The sequence below is a fragment of the Orbicella faveolata genome, unplaced genomic scaffold, assembly GCF_042242905.1.
Source record: "Orbicella faveolata isolate gen_17 unplaced genomic scaffold, um_ofav_v1 contig_15, whole genome shotgun sequence".
NCBI lineage: Eukaryota > Metazoa > Cnidaria > Anthozoa > Scleractinia > Merulinidae > Orbicella > Orbicella faveolata.
The window spans coordinates 7,436,750-7,464,553 of NW_028301542.1; the positions used below are offsets into that span (position 1 = coordinate 7,436,750).

Sequence of the window (27,804 nt, forward strand, 5' to 3'; positions counted from 1 at the left end):
TCGAGTAAGGGCCTCCCATATTAGCCAAAACGTAATAAGCCGCGAAGGAAATTAACACACCGTTTGGAGAGGAGCTGCTCACTTGCAAGTAAAATTTGTTGTTGTTGTTTCTGTTGATTACCTTTTATAATTTCAATACTTGTAAATCCACTCGAAGGATAAACGTGTTTTGGACATTAAGTACCTCCCTTTATAACGCTTTACTGCCCATCTAACCACAAAGTTTGATTCAACTCCATATAATTATGATTTCTTTTAAAGTCAAAATTCAGTGATAATTATACAAGCTTTGTTTTTCGAGATTGTTATGTAAAATAAATGAAGCGAAACTCTAACATGGCCATGCATGCCTACTGGCAACGTTTAAAAAATAATGTTCAAATGAATCATTAAAATATAAAAATTATATCATATTTCCCTATCTATCAATAAAAAGTGTGTACGTTCGTTTGTCGTGTAACATTTTAAGAAAACAACTTATTTGAAAAAGATCCTTGTCTTGTTTACAAAATATATCATGATCACTTGTATGTTTTTACCTATAAACCAGAAAACTATAACGTGAACAATTGCTTGTTCAGTTGTCTATATCGTTTAAGAAAACAGTTTTCATTTTTTTGAAGAGAAAATCTCGCCCAGTTTGCCCAGGACAGAAACAGGAAATTCCTTATCGATCCTGACAAAAATTCGTCGATGTCGTCATAAAACTCAAAGGTTTTACAATCCCTTCCGGTGTTGTTGTTGTGGTCTTTCGTGGCTCTGTATTTATCCAATAACGAGCGCCATTTCTCTTTAATTTGCACTTATGTTTTCTCAGATTCTATGGCGGTGTCGCTGCATGAACTGAGAAAGTCTTCCATAATGGAATCCCAGACGCTTATCTTTCCGTGGCTACTCTTTGTCGACGTCACCCAGTCATAATTTGCACGGTAGGCCCCAATCAGACTGCGCACTTCAATGGTTTCCCAGCTAGTACATCTGGTTTTTTCCCCCTTCTCTGATGATTCGGGTTGAGGAATTTGGCTGGTCGATGGCTCTGGACATCCAGGCAACTGACTAAAAGAACGTGGAGCCGCTTGTGGCGTGAACTGTAGAGGGATTGTTTGATTTCCAGACAAACTTGAATAAAATGGATATGGAGCGTATGGTGTTGACGAATCTTGCTCCCGATTTCTTTGGAATAAAAAACCATTGTACAACGGCGCATCTCGTTCGGAACCTTCTGGTCTAAAGTTGCTGTGGAAAAATGAAAATAAAAAAAATACAAAACTATGCCGCACTAAAAGAAATCAAATTAATGGGTAGTTAGAGCAGAGACTAGTAAAATATACTCACCGCCGACCGGTTAGCTCAGTTGGTAGAGCGTGAGACTACCGTGCGGGAGGTCTCGGGTTCGAGCCCCAGACCGGACCAACACTCAGGGTCTTAAAATAACTGAGGAGAACATGTTGCCTTTGCAATGACATCTGCAAATGGTTAGATATTCTAGTCTTCTCGGATAAGGACGATAAACTGTAGGCCCATCTCCTGCATCTTCACTGTTATGGTCAGCAGGGGACGTTAAAGAACCCACACACTCATCGTAAAAGCAGGGCACGAAGTTCACAGTGTTGTGGTCTGGTCTTTGCCCATTGTGCTGTTGAAATGCTCAGAGACATTAGCTGTTAAAGCTACTCTACAATCCGAGGGTAAATGCTACTACTACTACTGTGAGCTTCGAATGTTTGATGCCACGTGTATTGAATTTGGTACGTGCCAGGATATTTGCCGCAATTTCAGCGCAACACCACAAAAATGTGCCCAGCATGTGCTGCGGTTTCCGGATTAACTTTTCTCTTTCACCCGATTAGTTGAACTACTCTTGTGGCTAGATAAACCAAGGCTAAATCTTACGACTTGGTTCGGGAAACGTCATGGGTAATTCTTTTGTTCTTTTTGATGTATTCATAGTGATTTCCCAAGGGCAGTTTCACTGAGGGAATAAGGGTTACGCACTAAACACAGATTTCCCATCGGTAAAGTCTCACTTTCCCGTGGGCAAAAGGTGTAGTGGAACCGCAACTAATCTCTCGCAGGTTCTCTTAACTTTGGGTGTCATGTTGTACACGGCGGTCGCACGTTTTTACGGCGTGTCATCGATTGTGTTAACAGGCTTAGGCATTCGTCATATCGTTGTCGCCTTATTTCTCAGTTGCGCGCAGACATTAAATGGTGGCAACAGTTCCTCTTTACCTTTAATGGTCGAAGCATGATGCTCGATTTTCAGCATCCTGTCGTTTTTCAAACCGACGCATCTTTTCTCGATTATAGGGCCGTTTGTTCCGATGATTGGTTTGCGGGGCTTGTGCCCCCAATTCCCTCGTAGACTACAATATGTCGTTATATCCTCACAACTGGTGTACAGCTGGTCACGCCATTGATCATTCCCATCGTTCCAATATTAACTTTTTAGAGTTATTCCCAGTCCTTCTCGCCGCTCGTCGCTGGGATCCCCGCTGGTCGAACAAACGTGTTTGTGTTGAGACAAGCGATGACATTTATCAACAAAGGATATTGCAAAAACCCGCTGGCTATGTCTTGGATGCGCGAACTCTTCTGGCTCAGTGTGCGCTACAATTTTCATCTCTCTTTGCGTCACTTGCCTGGTCAACATAATATTTCCACCGACAAGTTAAGTCACTTACTATACTCGTCAGTGCCCTAACGAGTCTTATTCGTTTTGTCCTTAGGGTATCTGTCGCAGCTTGACGAGCGTGCCAAGGTAGTCTCTGTCGCCGCCTATGCCGACTCTACTTTAAGCACGCGACGGTCGCAATGGCGTGTTTACCTACGCTTCTGCTCCACCTATGGTTTGGTTCCCATTCCAGCCCAGCCTCAGACTATTGTGAGATTTTCAATTCATTTGTCTTCATCCTGCAAATACTGCACGATCATCAATTATTCCTCTGCCACAAATGTTCTTCCTCGACATTTTGGTCACAGCGTCACATTTCAAGAAGTGTTCACAATCAAACTGGTCACGGGAGGGCTTCGCTGTATTTTGGGTGATGCCCGAGAACAGAAACTTCCAATCACTCTAGACATAGTCAGGCGCATTTGCCCTCTTCTCTCCACTAACGTAGACTCCGGCTTTTGGGCAGCCATTCTTATCGGCTTTTATGCATTTCTCCGCAAGTCAAATCTCGTCCCCAAGTCTGCGCGGGACTACGACTCTTCCAAAAACTTATCTCGTTCCGACTTTTTTATCCGCCCACGGGGACTGGTAATTTTTGTGCGATGGTCTAAAACCATACAATTCAAGCAGCGTCGTTTGTTGATAACAATAGTTCGCCTACCTCCGGGCCACCCTTTATGCCCAGTACAAGCTTATCAACACCATCTGCGTTGCCACTCGGCTCCATCCTCCTCACCAGCCTTCCTTAAGTCCTTTGACGGCGACATCAAACCCATAACCTACGACGTGCTTGGTACGAAGTTACGCTATGTTCTCGCTTCCGCTGGCCTAGACCCCTCCAAATACTCCACTCATTCCTTGCTTCGCGGTGGTGCTTCTCATGCTTTCAAGTGTGGCGCCCCTGTCGAGCTCATCAGCCTCCAGGGAGACTGGTCGTCTGACGCAGTTCTACTCTATATTGCACAGCCGCTAGAAAGACGTCTCTCAGTGGCCAGGCTCATTGCTTCGAACATCGCATACCACCCCTCTTAAATACTTTTCTCGTCACCTTCACTTTTTTCTGAGCATTCTCTTTTTTCTGGCAGTTTGGGCAGGCCGCATCGTTTCGGGGTGCGCCTTTGGTTGCCCCCCGCTCTCGATGTGGCTTAACTACTTCCGGCAAACAATAAAGGTTACTTAAGATATTGTATATAGTTGTTGTTTATTTGATCGCGTGATTGCGTTACAAGAAGAATTATAATCATTTGGCTTATTTATCTGCAACCAATTAAATTCTTTTGTAATCTTTTATACGATTTTGACTTTTAAAAAGTTTCTGTTTTAATAATTAAATTAATTATTAATTCAACAAATTAAAATTAACGCAGAAATGTCTTTAAAAAGTGGGCGGGATTGGGATTTCCAGGCAAAAAAGGGCGGGATGGCGGGATTCACTAAGTTGAATATTTACATAGATATATGTGCTCTAAAGCCGCCCTCATTTTGTAATTATTGAACATCGGCTCACTAAAACAAGTATTATCGAAGCTCAATTTACACTTTCCAAGACGCACCTGCACGTATTGCACTTGAAAACGGCGCAAGCGTAGCTTCTACATTTGTTTAGGGGAGGCTTCTTTCATGAGAAAAGAAATCGTGGAGACAGAATAACTGGAAGGGCGCTGATTATAAACAATTTAAGAAAGGTGTAAAGCCAGCTAGGAGAATGTCAAACTACGACTAATAGCCATTCTTGCATTCTTGATGTCAGGCTTACAGAATTATATTATTACGCCATTTCCGAGTTACCTTGTGCCTCTTTTTCAAAATAAATCTTTATGTAAATCCTTTGAAGTGATATGTATCTATTTATTTATTTAGTTATTTATTTATTATTTTTATAATTATTATTATTATTATTTTTTGCATGAAAATTAACATCTAGACGGAACACATTTTTATATGAGCTGTTTTGCACGAGCTCTCGATTAGTTCCAGAAGGAAAAGGCAACTCGAAAGTGGTTTATTTCATTTAATTAATAGGTTTTTCTGATTACATTCTTTTTCATCTTTAGCTAGAACGTATGCATTTAAACGAGCCTTTAGATCACAGACCGTTCTTGAAAGAACGACAATTAAGCGTTATTTGGATACCAATTTGTGCGTGTTAATAACATGTTCGCTTGAGATGTCACTATAATGTGAAAATACCACGCAAATTCACACTCCACGTTATGCATAAGCTCGCGCGCTAAGGAATGAAACGAACAATGATAGGGCAGATGGCCACTGCTATAGCTTTTCCTGGATTTAACAATCTTGGACGTTCGGAGACCCCTATTTTTCTTTTGATGGATCGTTTTCTCTACCGATTTTCTACGTTTAGCGAAAAAATGGAGAAAATCTATCGACTAGAAGTTTAGTTTTTTGCAAAATGCATCATCGAACTCCGTTCTTTTTAGTTCTTCGTTTACCTGTGCGACGGTTTCAAATGCCTCTTGAAGGGTTAAGTTTTGTGAAAACGTTGGTAACATTTAAAATTTTTTACTCAACAGACCCACTTCTCCAAAATGTGACTAAGATCGTTTGCCTTGGTTGACTCACCTTTGTTATTTTTAACTATAAACCCTTGTAGACCATGCTGAATTACATGCTTTAATTTTTCAAAATCAGGGTAGTTTTCCACGCGCTTAATCTCTGAAACGAAGTCTACGACCCCCAATTTTTTGGGTTTTTTTGCATTTTTGATACAAGTACCTCATTATCTGACGGCAACAAAAAAAGATTAAGAAAGGTCTATCGACTGGAAAATTTTCCCGCCAACGTCCTTAATCCTTATGTTTTCCCATCTGATTTGAAGCCCGATTTTCACTGAAAACAGTTCTGAACTAAAAGGGTATTAAATTCTCTCGAGACAAGATGACAAACTTGTATAGTCGACCATACTTCCACTCATTTTTGCCATCTTTTGTTTACAACTGTAATCTTTGATCGTTATTTTCACAAACAACGTTAGCCTTAAAATTGACATAAGGAAAGGAAGACTACCCAGCTTTAGTCTTGACGTTACTTTTAGATGTTCTTAAGTTTCTTAAAGTTTCTAGCGTAAGGACGAATTTGAAGTTTTTCCTGCTCGATGAAAATTTTTCGTTAAGTAAATATTACGAAGCGTATCCCAAACAAACCAATGTGGGCATGCGCTGTTTTTCAGTCCCTAAAAGTGCCGACAGGTATTGGCAGTTGTAACTTGAGCTTCCATTACGTATATTTTCAGTACTGGTCACCGGGTTACCTAAAGTAATCACTTTCCTTCTAACAAACGGCTAGATTCTTTCAAATAAATCGACCACTTTTAAGAAATCATGTTGAGATTCGAAAATAAAAATCTTAGCAATAACGAAAGTTAATAAGTCTTATTTGAAAAAGTTAAAGTGCACCTAACACCAAAAATTTTTTTTCGCTAAAATAATAAAGCTTATTTTGTGAAGTAATTTGCCGCCAAAATTTTTCGATTTGGTTAAATCCTCGAATTTCTGTGCCCCTTCGAAACCGAGTTTCGAATGGTTCCCGACCGCGCATGGGGAATCTGGGGAGAGTTAAAGCTGTGACGTCAAATCCAGAACGAATGCTTCGGCTGTCTCAGTCAGGTCTTTTACTTTGTCCGAGTTTAGAAGCCTTTTTGCAGCACAAGTTCTTTCGCTGGGATTCCGCAGTCGACCGATTTCTGTTTTACCTAACAATGTCTTCTAGTTCGTCTGATTCTGAAATGAGCTTTGACTCATAAAACTCTGAAATTTATTATATCGCTGGAGAGAATGACCGCTCACGCTTATCAACATTGCAAACTGAGTAGTCAAACGGTGACGACCGAGCTGATTTGTATGCTGACTACTCTCTGGCCAATGGAGAATGGACAGCCAAATACCAGGGGTTGGATGCTGACAAAGAACTCGAACGAGCTCTGATGGACAGACTCGAAGGCGATGATATGTAGAAGTCGAAGAGTGATACTAGTAAGACTGTAGCGCGTGGCGCGTCTTTACTATCTTCGCGCCTTCCTCGATCTCGCACTAATATACTTTCATAATAACAGTCATGTCCGTTCACTTTCTCAAATTATTTTAACTTTATGCGTTCAATGTAGATCAAAGTGATTATCCCATGACAGTGTTTGTGTTCTTTACGTGCAAGTGTAGAAATTGTAGCGTCGCTTCCCTTCAAAACATCAACGAATGTTATTGCTGTTAAGTGAGTTAGAAGGTTGTCAAGACTCAAAGAAGAGTGATCTTGCTCTTGAAGATATTGGCACTGATGTTATCTTAAAGTGTGTTACTGAATATCCAGGAATTAAACCCGTATGCCTTCAAGAAATGGAGTTAAAGACTACCAGCGAGCAAATACAAAACTAAAGGGAAGCAAACCTATCATCAAACTGGCAGCAAAGAAAGGTAATTCAGGCATGCACATGGCTGTATAAAATAAAAAAAAATGTTTCCGAATCCCTCTTTACGTGCATGCACACAACATTTTACTTAACAGTGATTCTTTCAATTTACAAGTATTAGTACAGTTGTGAAACGATCAGTTACATGTATGAACAAATCATTGTAAAGTTCCTGAGTAAGAGGGGGGTAGCTAGGGGGTTGGTTATGTTATTGCAATCTTTGGTTGGTCAAGTGTGAATTACGATTTGTGTACACCCATTTAGTCCTGTATCACTGTTACAATCATGCTTTAGTGATCCTGGAACTACTGTTACTTTTTGTGATTTCTTCATTGAGCTTTGTTTTTAGGTATCCTGCCCTATCGTCCCCCCCCCCCCCCCCTCCCCTCACCATAAGATGCGCACTGCTAGAAAACGTTTTTCCCTTAATCGTTTTTAGTTACGAAGTGTTTCATACTAAGAGTTCTCAAGGCTGGTGTATGGGATGTTGGGGAATAAGAGGATTCCTTCATGTAGCAATAATATCATTAGAAAGGAATTTTCAGTTGAAAAGGATGAAAGCTCTGAATGATTTCACCTTAATGAGGAATTTGAACAAAACTATAGTGTGCTTGATATTTACCGTACTTATTTTGCCAAACTGCGACACAAACTATTCTACAACTGTACAATACTGCAAAAATATGGCATTTGTTCGAAAACATATCAGTCTTATTCACCTGGAGACCTACAGCTTACTGAACTATTGATTCATAGACATAGACAGTTTGTTTTACTCGCACAACACACTAATAAAAAAAGGCCCATGAAACATCAAAAGGACCCCTTTTTCTTCGCTTGTGCTTAGAAATGTGAATTATTATAATCCTGTTTTACAAACTGGGAGCAGTGCCTTTCTTTTATTGTCAAGTGGAAAATTTAATGTTTGTGCCCATTCACTGACCATTTACATGTCGCAATCAACCTGTACAACAATAAAATTATGTTGTTTATTTATTTATTTACTTATTTATTTTTGTTTCTGTATTCTTTAATCTATTTCCTGGCAAACAGTGACAAGCTAATAATAATATGGCTCTGTCTCACAAGGACTGGAAACTACCAAATTCACACATCTGACTGGCTGAAATTGATATTGAAAGCGGTCTGATGGTGGTGATAGTAATAGTAATAATAATAATAATAATAATAATAATAATAATAATAATAAAAAGAACAACAACAACAACAACATCAGTTTAATAATGGCTTTTCTACAGTGCAGAATGTTGCAGATGCAATGTTATGAACACAACCATGTCCCTGTAAAAAATATTTATCAGAAACATTTTTTGTGTCGCAACAATGTTTCCCATGTTGGGCAAGGAGGGAAATATTTGTGTCTTCAGCAATGTTTCTGGAACAACGTGTCCTCATTTGCAAGAGCATTTGGTCAGCAGAGATGCAATCTCATAAGCATGTGTTACCATGGTATCAATAATTAAAACTTCCTATAAATACAATTCAAGTCCACAAGCCTCATGCAGAAACAGACACATACACAGACAGCTTGAAATTGTTCTGGTCCTGGCCAAAGTATGTTCTCTGTACATTGATAATACCCACATGTAAAAAGGGTTCTGAACATATAAACTAATTCTAAACCATTCCTTGCCTGAATGTCTCCATGGCTGCATTTGTTGAACGGTGGGTCTTCCAAACTAGTGTGCTTGTCCGCATGACTTTGAAAGGATTTGAATATAATATCCTTACAGATTTCTTTTCAAAGAATTGAACAAGGAAGGAAACTAACATATCAAGGCAGGGAACAATTGCTCAGAAAAAAATATCTCACCATTCTTCTGTATCTGTCGGCTGTGACTGACTGCTGCTTTTTTTCAGATCAGATGCAACAACGGCTGCATGAATCGATGGGAAAGCATTTATTCCAAATTCGTTTCGCTTAAGCCATGGAATTAGCAAAATCCCTTCCTCTCCCTGAAAATCCAGGCGTCGAGCGAAATCATCTTGTTCGAAATGCTTAGAACAGATCACCGAACTCAGACGGCTCTCAATTTGCACGTTTCGCGTTCACGCAATCGACCCATCGCTTTGTACGTTTCTTCTCTACAGGACGATCATCTCTCCATAAAACGGCATGGCATGAAGCGCAGTACTTCCTGTACGTTTGCTGTGTTGCTACATCCCACTACAACGCACCTGGCTAGCATTTTTTTCGAACTACTTTCCCAGCCTTTCCCCAGAGAAACAAGTAAATATGCGAATTTACAGAATCACCGTGTTCTGGATTTGACGTCACATCCGGCCCTCGACCCATGCCCCGTTAAATTCGGTCGTGAACCAAAATGGCGGCGTTTTGACGTACTTTGACGAGTCATAGAAAATCAAAGATTTAACCAAATCGAAAAATTTTTTGCAGCAACTTACTCCACAAAATAAGCTTTATTATTTTAGCGGAAAAAAATTTTGGGGTTAGGTGCACTTTAAAAAGGCATGAAATTGAGGTTATGCTTTGTGTGCTCTAAAAGCCGCCCTAATTTTGTAATTATTGAACATCGCATCATTCAAAAAAAGTATTATTGAAGCACAGTTTACAGTTCCCAAGACGTACCCGGCTGTACGTATTGAATTTGAAAACAGCGCATGCGCAGTTTTCACATGTGTTTACATTTTCGTTCCCAGTGCTACTCGTCTGAAAATGTCGTTGACGAGTAGCTCTGGACGCACCAAAAAAATACGAATTTTTTCATTGGCTGACAAAAAATGCATGCGCAGCAGAAATTAAAATTACAAAGTTCTACGCATTCCGTTTTACTTCCGGCCCGGATGGCGGCACCTTCGCTCAGTTGACACAGGCGCGCTTTTAATACGAAAGAAAAAAAACGCAAAACAATGGTGACCATTCCCGATCGATCCGAAGGAATCGTGAAAGTCTACACTTAACCAAAGAAGTCGCCTGCAAGGATGTCATTCTCGATCGTAATCATCGTCCTTTTTTGTAGCAGCCGAGAAGGTGGGAAGAACATTTAAAACTCTAAGAATCAGCCAGCTAATACAACAATTACTCTGTCGCTGACCATACCCCAAGAAATCATAAAATTAAGTTAGAATCGGCAGTGGGTTTCAAGAAACGTTTGTGTTCCTTTATGAAAAGCTCAAAAGGAAACTTAGAGCCAAGTGAAAAGACGAAGAAATGTCACTGTTGCTAAGCAAAGATGGCACTGGAAATCCGAAGGCGAGTGTGTTTCCTCTCTCTGAAAGATCAAGTAGATCAGATTCCAGCAGTCCAAAATGAATTGATATTAAATTGCCAAAATAAGTCAAAGGTCCGTGTTATAATACTCTGCTATGTACCTGGATGATGTAACAAATGGTCTGCACATGAAATTCGTTCTTTCTTCCACAGATTGTTAAGTATGTATCTGTTACTAACTATTAAGAAGCTTCTGTTGTTATAGATATATACATATAATATCTGTTTTTAGTTCCCCTCTCTTTAATTATTAAGACCTCCCCTACAGTCATCCCCCAAAAAACACGAACAAACCTTTTGTGATTATGCAAAAGTTTAGTTTGCTTTAGAGCTATCCTCCACCCATTTTTTTTTTTAATTTACTTGTGGAAATGATGTGTGAAGGAAAATAACCATAGGATAACCATAGCTGAAATTTGAGGCCCTTTCCTCTCTCCCCACTTTAGTTAGGAAGCAACTGCAACTAGCCAACCTTTATTCCATCACAATAACATTAATCAGTAAATAACAATAATATCTCATCATTATACAAATAACTGTGAACAAATATAGAGACAATTATTCATATAACTGATGAACAAATAACCAGACTAGTGGTTTTCCAAATGTGATGTGGAATCTCTACTATAAAACAAATCAAACATTATAGGTGTACAGAGTTACATTAATATCCCCATAAGAAAAATATCGTAATCTTTTTGTTAGCCTTTGAAAGTTTATTTATTTCCTGCCATTATTTATTATTCTTCGTTAATTTTCAGACCACAATGGTGCTACATAAATTCTTTGAAGGATGACCATATATGGATAATTCAAATAGGAATGTTGGTCTTGCAGTTCATCAAATAATACTGAAAAAAAAGGAGATGGAGATAGAACCATCATGATTAGTAAAGCTATGTGGTTGATGTTCTGATCAACCACAAGAAGTAGAAAGTGTGCATTCAAGATGTGTTATTACACGTGGTTGTATAACAGGCTGAAGAGTCTTATTCTGCACTAACCTTATCTATAGAACGACATACAGCAAAACAGCAATTCATAGAGAATATTGGATTATGGCCAGAGTGTAACGCCAAAATCGACGAAGTAAAAACAAAGCCAGTATAACGAGAAAGAGTAGGCTACTTATCTTAAAACAAGGCCCCAAACGACGAGCTGGTCTAGCTTCTGAACGAGAAGCCAAATCCTTAGACGAGAATCTCGAGGAAGAAGCCGCGCGGAATTGCAGAGGAGGAACCGCTTCCTTTCTCGTCAGAACGGACACGACGACGCTTCTGTTTATTGATTTTTCTCTCGGCTCTCCTTTCGGCCCGGTAAATTCTCTTCTCGTCGTCGGAGTCGGAGGCGAGTTCGTCAGACAAATATTCGTTAACGGTCGCCCATCCAAATTCGCTCTTGTCAGCTAGCTTAATGGCTTTAACACGCTTGGAAACTAATTCAGTACCTGACTCCAGGGAAACTTTAACTTTCTCGTACGATTTCTGCTTGAGAGCGTCGAATACCTCGTCTAGTTTATCCAGCACCTGGAGAGAGTGATCCAATTGCTGCTGGTTTCCTTCCCTTTTGCAGGTATATTGTTCGCGCCGAGCTCTCTTGACTGCTTGTTCAACGGACGAGCTGTTCTCCTCGGAAAATCGCTTTGCGAAATCGCTAAGCCGAGATTCAATAACTTTAGTGAGGTTATCGGTTAAAGAACCCATTGATTCAGAAACGGCAGACTGTATAGCAGCACCGACAGAAGGATCTAAAACTCCATCGTTCCGACTAGAACGTGCCCTAGCTTCATCAGAGTCGCTCATGCTAAAGAACAGTGGAGTAGCGTGTGGCGTTAGCAGACCCGAAGGAAGATTACTAACTGACAACAGCTATATATACGACACGCAATTAACGCGTATTGCGTAACTGAAACACCTAATTGTATAACACAATGAAGATTGCCAAATACAGAACGTGCAGAAAACAAATATCTGCTAAACTACGTACCGCAGATATTTTGATATTACCATGAAGTAACACAAATTTTAAAAGAGCAATGACATTGCATTATTTCCCATTCATTTTGTTCATCCAGTTTCCTAAAACAAAGTCTTCCATAATATACACTGTGGCACACCCATATGAACCACTCTCTTCACATCAGGCACCTCTACATGTATACCAATGCCAAATACTAATGTTATAGTTACATCATTTTAGCTGTATGATAGTTTTGGTAATACCATGTACTCATGTGGGAATACTGAGATAAATTGTTGTTGTTGTTGTTGTTGCTGTTGTTGAAAGCACCCAAAAGACTAAGCTTTATATAAGCTGGTTGAAAGGTATAAAATGAACAAAAAAATATTACATCAACAAAAGCAGTGGAGGGTGGGGGAAAAAATGGTGGGAATAACCCTATAGCTAGTTTTGTAATGTCTCCAGTCACAGAAGTTCAGGTGAGCAGGCTTTTCTCAAGCCTGAATGTACAAAAATCATCTTTAGATGTTCTAAATAAGCAGAGCCATTGTGGAAGCCCCCAGCACAAATATATATTTACCACTCGATAACAACAGGTATAGGACTTTTATTTTATTTTTCTCTGCGTTTACCTTAACATGGTGGTAACCACTTCAAAAGCCAATTGCTACCCTATACCCTGATTACCACACACATATTTTTTTATTCTTCACATAGCCATAGGCAAAATAGATTTCTCCTGTCATATTTATTTAATTATAATACTGATGTAAATTAATTCTGTAAAGTTGTGATGCTACCACTGAAGGGCTACAAGGCAAACCAAACAAAGTTATTTCTAGCTGTTGTGCAAGAAAATGCGAGAAAAATGTAAGCTCCTGGTAGAGACAGGTCCGGAAACGTTTCTAAAAGCACAAATAACAGTGTCTGAAGTTCTTGGCCGACAATACTTTAACACAGCACTTTTGGCTTGTACGAAACGTAAGCTAAAGGCAGCCATCTTCAAAACAGGTGAAAGACCGCTCTTGTGGCAAAAACAGTTTAAAGACTTCAAAGAAGATTACTTTCTGAAGACAGCATCGTATTTCTCCAAATAAGTTGTAAGTCTTTCTCATGCTTTCTTGTCAAATCTTGACAAAAATAGTCGACCAGCATGTCAAGAATTTCTTCGCAAAATAACACTCCAAATTTGACTCTTTTTTTCTCAGAAATCACGTGATTTTGCATACGTTTGTGACTCAGTTACCAGATTTGTACTAGGCGTAACGTAAGCCTTCCTGCGTCATCCTTATAAAAATAAGTTTCCATATGTCTAAATTAGTAAGCTAGGTTTAAGACAATCACAAAAATTATATGTGTCAATTATATGGCGATTACTTTGTACATGCTAGCAGAAATTGTGCGAAGTTTGTTTACTGGTCGTGGCGATCCGAGTAAATTGTGTAGCTGAACATCTTTGCCGTGTTGCGATCTTAAACCCTTTTCAAGGGTCATTTCTCCTTTGCAGAGCGAATAATACCTTTCGAGAGAGACAAAACGAATCATGTAAACTCCTTCGCGAAAACAACAGTCCTGTGACTAGGCTCAAATTGCATTGCACATAATTTGCATAAACTTTCAAGTTGTGTATTTTGCGGATAACTTCCAAGAATTTGCGACCCTTAACGCAGTTTATGAAGAAATATTCAAGCTACATATTTTTATTGAATCAAGACAAGAGTATTTTTAAAAAAGGACTCTCATTTACAAGGGAAGGTGCGGCATTTTGTTTTGATGTTTATTTTGGTTTCATGCTTGTCTAGTTCATGTCACGCAACATGATTTTCTTTTGCAGTCAGACACAGTTTTCTAAAAGAATTGGCGATTGCTAAGACTGCTAAATATATTTAAACTACTAGTGAAATAACTGGCTAAACTATCGTCAATGTAGATTTTCCTTAGGACTTGGCAAGAACATTGGTTCGTCAATAATCCCGCAAAATTCCCCGCACAATCAAAAGTATAATTCTCCCGCACAATGTGCCACCAAATTCACACGTTTTTTTTTTTTTTTTTTTTCCTCCACCCTACTAGAAAGCAAACTAACTTGGAGGTAAGATATTTAATTCAAGTTACCGAAAGTCTTATCTTTACAACTTTGGAGAAAGAAACAAGTCGCATGTTTTTAATGAGCTACGAGTCTAAAAACGTTTTCGCACTTAGCTCGCTTTATTGCAATATGATTTGTTTTACTGAAATGTTCTAAATAATAACAGCAGTAACCACATACCGTCATTGACTGCCTACTTTTTGCGAGTGTTTTCGTAGTTTGAACTCATACTGCAATCGGCTCAGTTGTTATCTCACGGGAACGTTTCAAGCGTGAACTTTGCTTACCTGGCTGGCTTTCAAGCAATATAATTCGTGGACCGACCCTTTCTGAAAACGATCGACATCTTAGTATGTGAGATGAACGTATAAGGCGCAATTCTTGTCAAAACTTTCTTCGCAAAACACCGCATTCTGTCACGAATAGCGAGCAATGTCGCGTTTTTCGTCCCCAGTTTCCATGGTCTACGCCTGGAACGCCTGGGACCATGACAGCCCTTTTGGCGACCAAAACACTGGCATTTTAAGACTCGGGCTTTCCTACGGAAGCCCGAGTAAAAACATCAGACTCCCGGATTTAATTTGTCCGATTTGCGAATCGTACGGGTGATTATACAGACCGCATTTGATTCCAGTCAGCCTCCTTACCATTATTTATATCAGTACTGATACTCAGGCCCGGTCCAAACGCCGCTCCACTCATGTGCCGAAATAAACTTCATTTAGTTCGACTTTAGAGCGACTTTGGAGCGACGGCTGGTTCAGACCGCGTACTTGTGTCGAACTTAATTCGGGAAGCCGGTGGTAACAATTTTCGACGAGAAAATACGCGTTCTGAATTCAAGAACTCTGTCCAAATAAAAAAGCTGTGACTAACATTTCGCTGTTATCATGCTGTTATAGCAATATTTAGGGAAGCAAATTCAACCTCAAGGTTCAGTGTGTGTATTTAGACAGGCTTTCTCCCGGTTAGATCGACTTGTTAAAGGGAAATCCAATAAGCTGAGCTATTATCACGACGAAAAAGCAATAAATGAAGTTGCGCCAAAGAAACTCGCTTACAGTACCTTTTCTCATAAATCGAAGGCATACTGGTATTTTGTTGCCTTTATTTTTAGAGACGACTTTGAGCTTCATGCATGAATGGTCACGCCACTCAATTTTAGGCCAATCACGAATCCCGTTATATGAAAAATAAATTACAGTAATTTATGCATTAGGTTCGACACATGAGGAGAACGCCGTATGAATCAGCTACCGCTCCAACGTCGTATAGTGCGACAGACCCTGTCGAATTTAATGTTATTTTGCCGCACCAAACTTAACCCGCCGAGCCAAACTGATTCAAACGCCGCTCTTCTGCCGTACTTAACTCATCAGTTAGGTTCAGCGCATGAATGGAGCGGCGTTTGGAACGGGCCTTAGAAAGGTGCAAATAATCAAAGGCCTGTGCAAAAAGCTTGCTAGGTTATCAGAAAATACGCACGTGTTCTCAAAACAAAAAAACCGAAATTTTAAGGACGGATAATGTGATAGGGATTAAAGTAGTGAGGGGAGTGGGGAGGATGTTAAATATTAGCAGCCGAGATTTTTGCGTTTGGTTTAATTTTTGAGTTGGTTGATACTCGGTACGGAGAGGTGCTCGTTATGGGACTTTTTAAGGCACATTAGAACTGGTACAAATTCCGTTTTCAATTAGACTAGCTGGATCTTTTGACACTTTTGGATCCAGTTTTCTGTAAGAATCTCGGCATCTTTTTCTTGTCCTAACCTTCCCACAATGCAATCCCAATGCAAGACCAATCAAAGCAAAGCTCATCAAACAAACGGTAAAACTGCTTTTTAAACCCCTTTTATTGCCTTACTACTTCTACAATTAGTTCTTCCTGCATGTGCTCAGTTAATATTAACCCAAATATCTACTAAACTGCAACTGAAGCCGTTTTCCATGCCCTTAAAAGGAATCTACATTCATTTTCGGCCGTTCAATTGATGTCCGACAGCAACATTCCCTGAATTGGTTCCCTGTTGGCCAACATTGCCAGCGGTGGCCCCAAACGACATCTGACGTTTGCCAATATACGGGATATAAGGGATGTATGGAAGGTACTGTGGGTCGTTCAGTCGTGTTTCTATGAAAAGCACATAATTTAATTCACTAAAACCCGTAGTTCTCGTTATTATCGGTAGGTTTATATACTAAGCTTGTCAGATCGGGAAAAATGATTTTTTTATAGACTTAACAAGAAAGATATATGCAGAATTTTTTTTGCCTTGTTCGTTGAACAAAAGCAACTAAAAGCTAATAAAGGTAAAAGTAAGTAGGATCCCATTTTCAATTACGAACCTAAAACAATAATCCAAGCAATTAGGCTGACCAATCAACACAAACCGAGATAAGGCAACAACTGATAAAGATTGTTTTTGTAGTACAACTTCGAACTTTGCTCAAAATTTCACACTGAAGAAACACCTTTGGAGACCTTAACTGGTGAAATAAATGCAACTAACATAAAGTAGTTCGGAAGAAATCTGTATCTGAGTTATACGCTCGATACAGAGATTTTTTTACGAAAGTGTTATAGACTGTACATAAGCCGATTCAATGACAAAGTTGCGTAAACAAAATCATTCGTAACCCAATTCACCGCTAGAAAAATAACTAACTAACTAACTAAATAAATAAATAAATAAATAAATAAACATTGTTATTTGCCGGATTAGGGTCGGTCGGTAAAGTGAAAAACCGTGACCTCGGGCCTGAAAGTGCTGACCTCGGCGGCCTGCGGCCTCGGGTAGAATCTCTAAGACCGATACCGGTACCGATACCTCACAGCCGGCCAACGACATATGTATATTGCGTGTTTAATTTCTACAAACCTGGTTACGCTCACTGGGTATAGTTTGTTAAAATTTAACTTGCAAAAATAGTTAAACCACACGCTGAACATTTACATCCTAACAATTGTTTCTGATACAAGAAAAACAAATCATCTTTTTCCTTTATGGTTAATTATTGCAATCAGAAGCTCCGCTTTTAGGCCTGGCTAAATCTATATATTATGAAACAAATAGTTTCTATGTTCCTGTGCGTCTGTTCAGTAGTAATGAGATTACTACAGACATCAAAATGTGGTAATTAAGAACAACAATGACACACTCAGCTATCGCCTCGTGTGCCACTTTTTTTTTTTTTTTCTTTTTTCAAAACTGGGTATAAATCCCAAGACCGGAGCGGAGAAACCTTTTCATGCTGTATTGAGAGCCTACTAGAAGAAATTAAGTTATATATTCGGCAAGTTATACCTAGATTTATTATTGATATCTCGTACATTTGCATGTACCAGAAGCAAAACTAACCTCGTCGGCCATATCCGAGGTTAAACTGATGTCCGACAGCAACATTGCCTGAGTTGGTTCCTTGTTGGCCAACGTTACCAGCAGTGCTGCCAAACGACATACCACCACCATAGTACTGTGGATCGTTCAGTCGCGTTTCTGAAAGAAAAAAGAAACATAGTACAATTGAACAAGAGAAGATCAAGGTAAAATAGTAAATCCTCCACGTAGGCCTTATACCCAAGGTTATCTCTAAATGTGATATCCAGTTCTTCTGCGTAAATTACTTTCGCCAACAGTGGACGACCCAGGCAAACTTTCTCGAAAGCAACATTGCTACCGGTATGGCCAAACGACATATAATGTGGGTCGTTTAGTCGTGTTTCTAGAAAAAGAAAAGATATAATAGAACTAAGTAAAACCCGTAGTTTTCGTTATTATTGGTGGGTATTTACACTATTTTTGATGTCCGACGGCGACATCCCCGGCATTGGTTCACTGCATGATGACCATAAGTGCTGGGGCTGTTGCCAAACGACACATAACTTCGGCAGCCTTGCGAAATTTGAGGGAACAAATGTGCATATGCAAGAAACAAATGTGCGGTGCAAGAAACAAGTCGCATGTTTTTAATGAGCTACGAGTTCAAAAACGTTTTCGTATTTAGCTCGTCTTATTCCAATATGATTTGTTTTACTGCAATGTTCTAAATAATAACAGCAGTAACCACATACCGTCATTGACTGCCTATTTTTTGCCATTGTTTTCGTAGATTGAACTCATACCGCAATCGGCTCAGTTGTTATCTCACGAGAACGTTTCGAGCGTGAACTTTGCTTACCTGGCTGGCTTTCAAGTAATATAATTCGTGAACCGACCCTTTCTGAAAACGATCGACATCTTTGTATGTGAGATAAACGTATAAGGCGCGATTCTTGCCAAAACTTTCTTCGCAAAACACTGCATTCTGTCACGAATAGCGAGCAATGTCGCGTTTTTCGTCCCCAGTTTCGATGGTCAACGCCTGGAACGCCTGGGACCATGACCCCCCTTTTGGCGACCAAAACACTGGCATTTTAAGACTCGGGCTTTCCTACGGAAGCCCGAGTAAAAACATTAGACTTCCGGATTTAATTTGTCCGATTTGCGAATCGTACGGGTGATTATACAGACCGCAGTTTATTCCAGTCAGCCTCCTTACCATTATTTATATCAGTACTGATACTTAGAAAGGTGCAAATAATCAAAGGCCTGTGCAAAAAGCTTGCTAGATTATTAGAAGATGCGCACGTGTCCTTAAAAAAAAAACAAAAACGAAATTTTAAGGAGGAATAATGTGATAGGGATTAAAAGTAGTGAGGGGTGTGGGGAGGATGTTAAATATTAGCAGCCGAGATTTTTGCGTTTTGTTTAATTTTTGAGTTGGTTGATACTCGGTACGGAGAGGTGCTTGTTATGGGATTTTTAAGGCACATTAGAACTAGTACAAATTCCGTTTTCAATTAGACTAGCTGGATCTTTTGACACTTTTGGATCCAGTTTTCTGTAAGAATCTCGGCATCTTTTTCCTGTCCTAACCTTACCACAATGCAATACCAATACAAGACCAATCAAAGGAAAGCTCATCAAACAAACAGTAAAGCTGTTACATATGTATATTGCGTGTTTAATTTCTACAAACCTGGGTACGCTTATTGGGTATAGTTTGTTAGAATTTAACTTGCAAAATTAGTTAAATTACACGCTGAACAATTACATTGCTTACAATTGATATATATTTTTTTAGTTTCTGATAAAAGAAAAACAAATCATATTTTTCCTTTATGGTTAATTATCGCAATCAGGAGCTACGCTTTTACGCTTGGCTAAATTGATATATTGTGAAATAAATAGATTCCATGTTGCCGTGCGTCTGTTCAGTAATAATGTGATTTCAGAAGACATCAAAATGTGGTAAGAACAACAATGACACACTCAGATATCGCTTCGTGTGCCACTTTTTTTTTTTTGTGGTTTTGTTTTTTTAAGCTGCGTATAAATCCCAAGACCGGAGCAGGGAAACCTTTTCATGCTGTATTGGGAGCCTACTAAAAGAAATTAAGTTATATATTACGGTAAGTTATAAATGGATCTTCATTTATATCTCGTACATTTGCATGTACAAGAAGCAGAACCAACCTCGTCGGCCATAATATCCGGTGTTAAACTGATGTCCGACAGCAACATTCCCTGAGTTGGTTCCTTGTTGGCCAACGTTACCACCAGTGTTGCCAAACGACATACCGCCACCGTAGTACTGTGGATCGTTCAGTCGCGTTTCTGAAAGAAAAAAAAAAACATAAGACAATTGAACAAGAGAAGATCAATAGTAAATCCCCCATGTTGGCCTTATATCAAAGGTTATCTCTAAATGTGATACCCAGTTCTTCTGCGTATGTTACTCTCGCGAATAGTGCACGGCCCAGGCAAACTTTCTCGAAAACAACATTGCTACCGGTATGGCCAAACCACATATCATGTGGGTCGTTTAGTCGTGTTTCTAGAAAAAGAAAAGGCATAATAGAACTAAGTAAAACCCGTAGTTGTCGTTATTATCGGTGGGTATTTACACTTTTTTTGATGTCCGACGGCGACATTTCCAGCATTGTTTCACTGTATGTTGACCATAAGTGCCCGGGGTGTTGCCAAACGACATATAACTTCGGCAGCCTTGCGAAATTTGAGGGAACAAATGTGCATATGCAAGAAACAAATGTGCGGTGCAAGAAACAAGTCGCATGTTTTTAATGAGCTACGAGTTCAAAAACGTTTTCGTATTTAGCTCGTCTTATTCCAATATGATTTGTTTTACTGCAATGTTCTAAATAATAACAGCAGTAACCACATACCGTCATTGACTGCCTATTTTTTGCCATTGTTTTCGTAGATTGAACTCATACCGCAATCGGCTCAGTTGTTATCTCACGAGAACGTTTCGAGCGTGAACTTTGCTTACCTGGCTGGCTTTCAAGTAATATAATTCGTGGGCCGACCCTTTCTGAAAACGATCGACATCTTTGTATGTGAGATAAACGTATAAGGCGCGATTCTTGCCAAAACTTTCTTCGCAAAACACTGCATTCTGTCACGAATAGCGAGCAATGTCGCGTTTTTCGTCCCCAGTTTCGATGGTCAACGCCTGGAACGCCTGGGACCATGACCCCTCTTTTGGCGACCAAAACGCTGGCATTTTAAGACTCGGGCTTTCCTACGGAAGCCCGAGTTTATTTCAGTCAGCCTCCTTACCATTATTTATATCAGTACTGATACTTAGAAAGGTGCAAATAATCAAAGGCCTGTGCAAAAAGCTTGCTAGGTTATTAGAAAATGCGCACGTGTCCTTAAAAAAAAAAAACGAAACTTTAAGGAGGAATAATGTGATAGGGATTAAAAGTAGTGAGGGGTGTGGGGAGGATGTTAAATATCAGCAGCCGAGATTTTTGCGTTTGGTTTAATTTTTGAGTTGGTTGATACTCGGTACGGAAAGGTGCTCGTTATGGGAGTTTTAAGGCACATCAACACTGGTATAAATTCCGTTTTCAATTAGACTAGCTGGATCTTTTGATACTTTTAGATCCACTTTTCTGTAACATTCTCGGCATCTTTTTCCTGTCCTAACCTTCCCACAATGCAATACCAATGCAAGACCAATCAAAGCAAAGCCCATCAAACAAATAGTAAAACTGTTACATATGTATATTGCGGGTTTAATTTCCACAAACCTGGTTACGCTTATTGGGAATAGTTTGTTAAAATTTAACTTGCAAAATTAGTTAAACCGCACGCTGAACAATTACATTGCTTACAATTTATATATATATATATAAAAGAAAAACAAATCATCTTTCTCCTTTTTGGTTAATTATTGCAATCAGGAGCTATGCTTTTAGGTTTCGCTAAATGTATATATTATGAAATAAATAGATTCCATGTTGCCGTGCGTCTGTTCAGTAATAATGAGATTACAGAAGACATCAAAATGTGGTAAGAACAACAATGACACACTCAGCTATCGCGTCGTGTGCCTCTTTTTTTGTGTGTCTGTGTTTTTTTTTTTTTTTGTTTTTTTTTTGTTTTTTTGTTTTTTGTTTTTTTGTTTTAAAGCTGGGTATAAATCCCAAGACCGGAGCGGAGAAACCTTTTCATGCTGTATTGGGAGCTTACTAAAAGAAATTAAGTTATATATTCGGTAAGTTATACCTAGATTTATCATTAATATCTCGTACATTTGCATGCACAAGAAGCAGAACTAACCTCGTCGGCCATATCCGAGGTTCAACTGATGTCCAACAGCAACATTCCCTGAGTTGGTTCCTTGTTGGCCAACGTTACCACCAGTGTTGCCAAACGACATACCGCCACCGTAGTACTGTGGATCGTTCTGTCGCGTTTCTGAAAGGAAAAAAAAAAAAAACAGTACAATTGAACAAGAGAAGATCAAGGTAAAATAGTAAATCCCCCATGTTGGCCTAAAATGTGATAACCAGTTCTTCTCCGTATATTACCCTACGAACAGTGCACGGCCCAGGCAAACTTTCTCGAAAACAACATTGCTACCGGTATGGCCAAACGACATATCATGTCGGTCGTTTAGTCGTCTTTCTAGAAAAAGAAAAGACATAATAGAACTAAGTAAAACCCGTAGCTCTCGTTATTATCGGTGGGTATTTACACTATTTTTGATGTCCGACGGCGACATTTCCAGCATTGTTTCACTGAATGTTGACCATAAGTGCCCGGGATGTTGCCAAACGACATATAACTTCGGCAGCCTTGCGAAATTTGATGGAACAAATGTTATCATATCTATCTCTGTCGAGACTTGCCTTGTTTAATAGCTTTGGATTATATAACATCGCACTAACATCAGAAATTGTACTCGAGCTTCATTAAATCGATAGTAACGAAAAAGTGAGTTGTGTAACAATTTTTTTTCGATTTTGATCAGTTTCTCTATCATAATTCAATTTAAAACAAATCGGTTGCTTGCGTCTGGAACTGACAACACTAAACATGCTGTAAAAGGGCGATGGCGTCATCTTTTTTTCTGAGTTCTTGTTGTCTCACCCACCATAAGGGTAAGCTCACGAGCTGCTAACAAAAAGTCTAATTATAACAGTTCTCGCAAATAGTGATATTGAAATTAAAACTGCTAACAAAAAAAAAAAAAAAGAAAAGAAAAGAAAAGAAAAAACGACTCGTGCACTAACCAGGACCTTTGTCTTTGCCTTGATCTTCATCCTGTTAAACAACAACAACAACAACAAAATGTGTGTGATAATTCTCCGGGAAACAATTCCTTACTACAGATGTTGCCCTTGTAAGAAACGCGATAAATTACACAGATATAAAGATATTGTGCATGTTTACCTGAGCGTGTTTATCGAGAGGGAACGACGCCACTAAGGCCCAAGTTATCATGAAGAAAACACAGCACTTCATATTCCTTAAAAAAAACAAAAAAAAAAAAAACAAATGAAATATTCAGGTTAAATAAAGTTGTCTAAAGCGGAGTTATTTTAAAGCGACACGAGACTGATTTGCAATCTCATTGTGACACTAGAAGCTGGTTTTCACTAGCGACGGGGTTGGAGTCATAGTGGTAGTTGGAGTAATAGGTTAAGAGCGCTTACGACCTAATGAAAGTCGCCTATTTTCCAGTGAAAACTATAGACTGTCGGGAGTCGGAAGCAGAAGCGGAAGAACCAATCATTCACAAGCTCAGGAATCGAACACTGGGATTGGTTTATTGTTTTGCTTCCAGGACAGACGAAGCAAGAAATTAATCGAAAACAAAAGTCAGAGCTACAAGCAAATTTACACATCTCTCATCTTTACTCCACCAATTTTTGTCTACCACTTTCGACTTCATACTTTTCTCGGAACTGCCAATTAATTGAAAATTGACTTAAATATCATAATAGAAGAAGGTAATAATTCCCCATCAATGTGTCCGAGTTAACTCTCGACGAAAAAAGCGTTCCTATAATCATCGCTTCCGCGCCCTTATCCGTGTAACGATACATTTTTTATAACTCGAACGTACCTCCTTGTCTTTCAGAACAATTTCACGTGCTTACTAAACGTTCTAACAAATTTGATTGCCTAGTTAAGAAGATCCTTTTTATAAGAAAACTGTCTTAAACCATTCCTAAACGTGCAAACGGACTCGATTCACGCAAAGGTATTCACTTGAAGAACTTTTGATCCTTTGTTATTAATGCTAATTTTGTAGAGACTGTATACGTGTAGAAATCAAATCTTCGCATTAGTTATTTATTTTGCCTTGAGAATGGTGTCACAATGACGCCGAAACGTGGGCTTTTAACGTTAATATGCGCCTGCTTACGTTTAATTTGAACTATTTATTCCTGAAATTGAGTTGCTCGGTCTCAGTAACCTTTGGCTATAAAGAATGACCGAGGGTAAATGAAGGCTATCTATTTACCTATCGGTTGGTGAAGCACGTGCACATCGACACAAGCGGCGCGTGGCAGTCTCGCGGAACCGTTTACAGAAATTGTTTTCTGGGGTGCTCGCCGTGCGATATAAAACACGACATGATTTCATGCCTAACTTAAAATCCTGATCAAGTTTTGATTCTTGTTGAAACGACTGTATGATCTAAAACCTAAAACTGGCGCCGAGTACTGTGCTAAAACATGTATATGATGATGAAATTGAACTCGGTGGGAACGACCTGCTGTTCTTAGATTACAGATATGTTATTTTTAAGGGGGCCGAACATGACTAAGAACATTAAATAACTGAATTTTCAAAAGCGATTTCTTTGTTGCCTAGATCATGAAAATCTAAGGCGACGAATTCAGACAAAATCTCTGAAGACGTCTTAAAGTTCGTGAGGGCATCGATTCCTTTTGTTACATCTTTTTTAGATCTACATTGTCTCAAGAAGTTTCCCTCCGGAATGGAAATGCTCCTGCAATATGCCCATTAGACTCGCCACAAGTCGACCTTTTCTTAATCCTTGACTTATTTATCTTCCTCGAGTGAAGTGAGAGGGTAATCTTCGAACGACGAAGTCGCGAAAGCAAGTGCGAACGACGTAAATCGCGAGTGGTCGACTAGTTTCCCTTGCATGAATGTGAATCAGAGCGTAAATTTTTGACGCGAAAACCATGATTGACATTTCGCGCTTTTCGTGTGCTCCTGGCGCGGTCGTTGCGGAAGCATCAAATGATTTCCATCAAAAGTACTGTTCCGTAACTCAAGTGAATTTATTTGTGTACAGTGCAGTATGTAGTCAGCAATATTGACAAACGGCAAAAGCTGTGGCATTGAGTAACGCCTCCTGAAAAGACAAAATCGTGTTTAAACCGATTGGGAATTATTTGTTTTAGCCTAGATTATCCAGCGATCGACCAGAGAGCTGCCTGACAAATGCTTTAAACTTATGTAGATCAAGCTTGTATCGACAAGAATCCGAACAAACTAAAGAAGACGGAACTAGTCAGGGAGGACTTACATTCTGTAAAGTTCTCTTGATTAAATAACGTTGAGAATCGAAGTCGCAACGAACGGCAGAGAATAAAAGCGCTATTCCCAAAAGTCTTTCATCCATCGACGACTGCTTTCAACACGGTCAAGTCGGTAAAACGGCCGATGCAAATTTGTTGCGATGCCCTTTCTTTGTAGGGAAGAAACTTGGTCATTCATTAAATGAACTAAAAGTGCAACAATTACTCAAATTGCAGGAACGGCTCTGTTCTTCTGCGAAAGGTCCAAAATTAATTTTCTCAAACGATTCGGATCAAGCAGGAGCTCAGATCGCGTCCGTAAGTAAACAAAAACGTATTGGTCGGATAAAGAGCCTTCCCCTGCTTTTCCCAGTCCTTCATTCAAAGACTTGAAATTAAGTTGGATAGACCATATACAATTACTTCCATGCATATCCGACAACAAAGTCTATATGCGCATATATATTTGATAAGAATTTTCCAGGTCAACGTCACAGTTGTACACGCCGTAAATACTCTAGAACTCTATAGCTTTGGCGTCAAGATCACGTATTCAAGGATAAACGTATACGCGCGCAGTTCGCACATACTTTGAATTCATAGTGTAAATTTTGCTTCCAGGAGAATGCTATGCACCCGAACTGTTACCTTCTTTCATAAAATTGTTTTTACAAAGGGTTTGCCATCATACTCTAGGAGTACGACAGATGTGTGGTATACTTTAACGAAAATCCACTAGTAATTATTAACGGAGCGTATTCCACAATATTCGATACAAATATTCCAGGTGTACGTCACGTATTGTGTGCGCCTTGAATACTCTAAGAGTCTATTGCGTCACAATTACATATTCGAGTCTAGAGTACTTTAGAATATTTTGGCTTTCACGCAGGGAATTCCTTGGCTAAATTCTAGAAATTCGGTTTCTTGTCGTAATTATTTTCTCGTTGATGTTGATCATATTGTGATCAACATAGGTAGAAATTTTCTCCATGCAACATAGGAAGAAGATACGACGTTACGCCGCTAGTATTTTGTCTAATTTATGGTACCTCCACTTGAATTGATTTGACAATGATTTAGAAAAAAAAAAGTTTTTAATGTATCTCTGAAACGGCCATTGTAAGAAAGGTAAAATTCAAAACTAATAAAATATAAAGTACTGGAATAAAAACGTTCTCTGGTTAAAAATATATTAAAAACATAAGCTTTCGGCTATCAGTCTATAGCCTTTAACGAATGAAAAATGTGGCGCGCAAGCGAAAATATATACGAATGGGGTGCAAAAAATTGAGAATAAAAACAAGCGTGAAAAAAGCTAGAAGATAAAAATGTAAATGAGGCCTGATTACAATAAAATCGAGTATTGCCCACACAGCAAAAACCGTCGACGCGGAAAACAACTCAAAACCGTTGCCTAGGCAATACTCGATTTTATTGTAATCAGGCCTCATTTACATTTTTATCTTCTAGCTTTTTTCACGCTTGTTTTTATTCTCAATTTTTCGCACCCCATTCGTATATATTTTCGCTTGCGCGCCACATTTTTCATTCGTTAAAGGCTATAGACTGATAGCCGAAAGCTTATGTTTTTAATATATTTTTAACCAGAGAACGTTTTTATTCCAGTATGTCTTATCCTGGTTACTGTTCTATTTTTAAAATATAAAGTATCAAATAAGAAATTTAAAAACCAAAGAAAACATTTGCAAAGCTCTCGATTGATGAATTGATCTTACGGGTCTTTCTTTGACGACTTATTTGTCATAACCGTAATGGTACATTTTTCAAATCGATCACATTAGAGTTTATTTCTTTCCTGAGAGCGGTATGAAATCCTCTTCGTTTCTCTCAAATTCCATCAACTGGTTACCTCATACAAACGCTGTATTTTTAAGACGGGACTCCTTGCCAGATCCATTCTTTACATGTACCAGTGACAGAGAATTTATTTCAAAAGACGATTAACTGTACTCGAAAAGAAGAAAAAAGTAAGTGGATCAACTTGGCCAGGCATCTTAATGCTATATTGTTTCACACCCCGTAGAAAAGTGGCTACAATATGCTACTAATAATGCGATAGCGTTTTTTGGTTTTCTTGTTCAAACAGACCTGGAGTTGCAAAAATGATGTTAATCGGTGTAAATTTTTCCCCCTTGTTTGTACGAAACTGTCCTCTTAAGATCGAAAGCGTCTCCGAGACAGGGAATCTGCAGAAATGTTAACACAGAATCCAAGAGCAATAGGAGTCCTTTAAAATGTTTCGTTCGAACTTATCGTACTCTGCGAAAGCAAAGGGAATGAGCTTCGAAAAAAACTTAAAATTTCTTCAGTTTTTCTTGAGCTGGTAACAAGGAATTGAGGGCAATTTTAAAATACTTACTGCGTTAGAATCTTCTCCTTGAATGTGTCCGTTTAAAGTACTCTTCCGAGATCCAAGTCTTCTCAACTGCTTAGCTCCCTGTGGAGAACTGAATGTTGTGTGTTGCTTTACCTTAACTTAAGAAGACCTGATGATGAAATTGTTGAATACGAAACTCAGCTGTAAATT

General features: G+C 39.0%; 2 protein-coding genes and 1 pseudogene across 3 annotated transcripts; all 3 read right to left on the reverse strand.

The window, feature by feature from the left end:
• Nucleotides 1–554: 554 nt before the first annotated feature.
• Nucleotides 555–2,269, reverse strand: LOC110044326 (uncharacterized; annotated as a pseudogene).
• A 9,167-nt stretch (nt 2,270–11,436) lies between these two features.
• Nucleotides 11,437–12,178, reverse strand: LOC110069305 (uncharacterized). The gene has a single exon (XM_020776810.2). The coding sequence runs from the start codon at nt 12,150–12,152 to the stop codon at nt 11,541–11,543; it is 612 nt and encodes a 203-aa protein (XP_020632469.2). The 5' UTR covers nt 12,153–12,178; the 3' UTR covers nt 11,437–11,540.
• A 4,055-nt stretch (nt 12,179–16,233) lies between these two features.
• LOC149113331 (uncharacterized) lies at nt 16,234–27,741 on the reverse strand. Of its 2 annotated transcripts, none has more exons than XM_089288248.1 (7): nt 27,637–27,741; nt 23,146–23,221; nt 22,992–23,016; nt 22,030–22,167; nt 19,915–20,055; nt 17,758–17,895; nt 16,234–16,529 (listed from the first exon to the last, which is right to left on the reverse strand). In XM_089288248.1, the coding sequence occupies exons 2-7, from the start codon at nt 23,215–23,217 to the stop codon at nt 16,369–16,371; spliced, it is 675 nt and encodes a 224-aa protein (XP_089144374.1). In that variant the 5' UTR covers nt 23,218–23,221; nt 27,637–27,741; the 3' UTR covers nt 16,234–16,368. The 2 variants fall into 2 exon arrangements, with proteins under 2 accessions (XP_089144374.1, XP_089144373.1); XM_089288247.1 differs by having other exon boundaries at nt 22,986–23,016.
• Between the last annotated feature and the right edge of the window lie 63 nt (nt 27,742–27,804).

Bases quoted from the DNA above. Each gene is read 5' to 3' on its own strand.
- LOC110069305 (XM_020776810.2), bottom strand. From the start codon at position 12,152: ATGAGCGACTCTGATGAAGCTAGGGCACGTTCTAGTCGGAACGATGGA.
- LOC149113331 (XM_089288247.1), bottom strand. From the start codon at position 23,217: ATGAAGTGCTGTGTTTTCTTCATGATAACTTGGGCCTTAGTGGCGTCG. The intron at 22,168-22,985 runs GTTAGTGCACGA...TTTTCCTTTCAG, and splicing joins AGGCAAAGACAAAGGTCCTG to AAACGCGACAGAACGATCCA. The intron at 20,056-22,029 runs GTTAGTTCTGCT...TTTTTCTTTCAG, and splicing joins CCTCGGATATGGCCGACGAG to AAACGCGACTGAACGATCCA.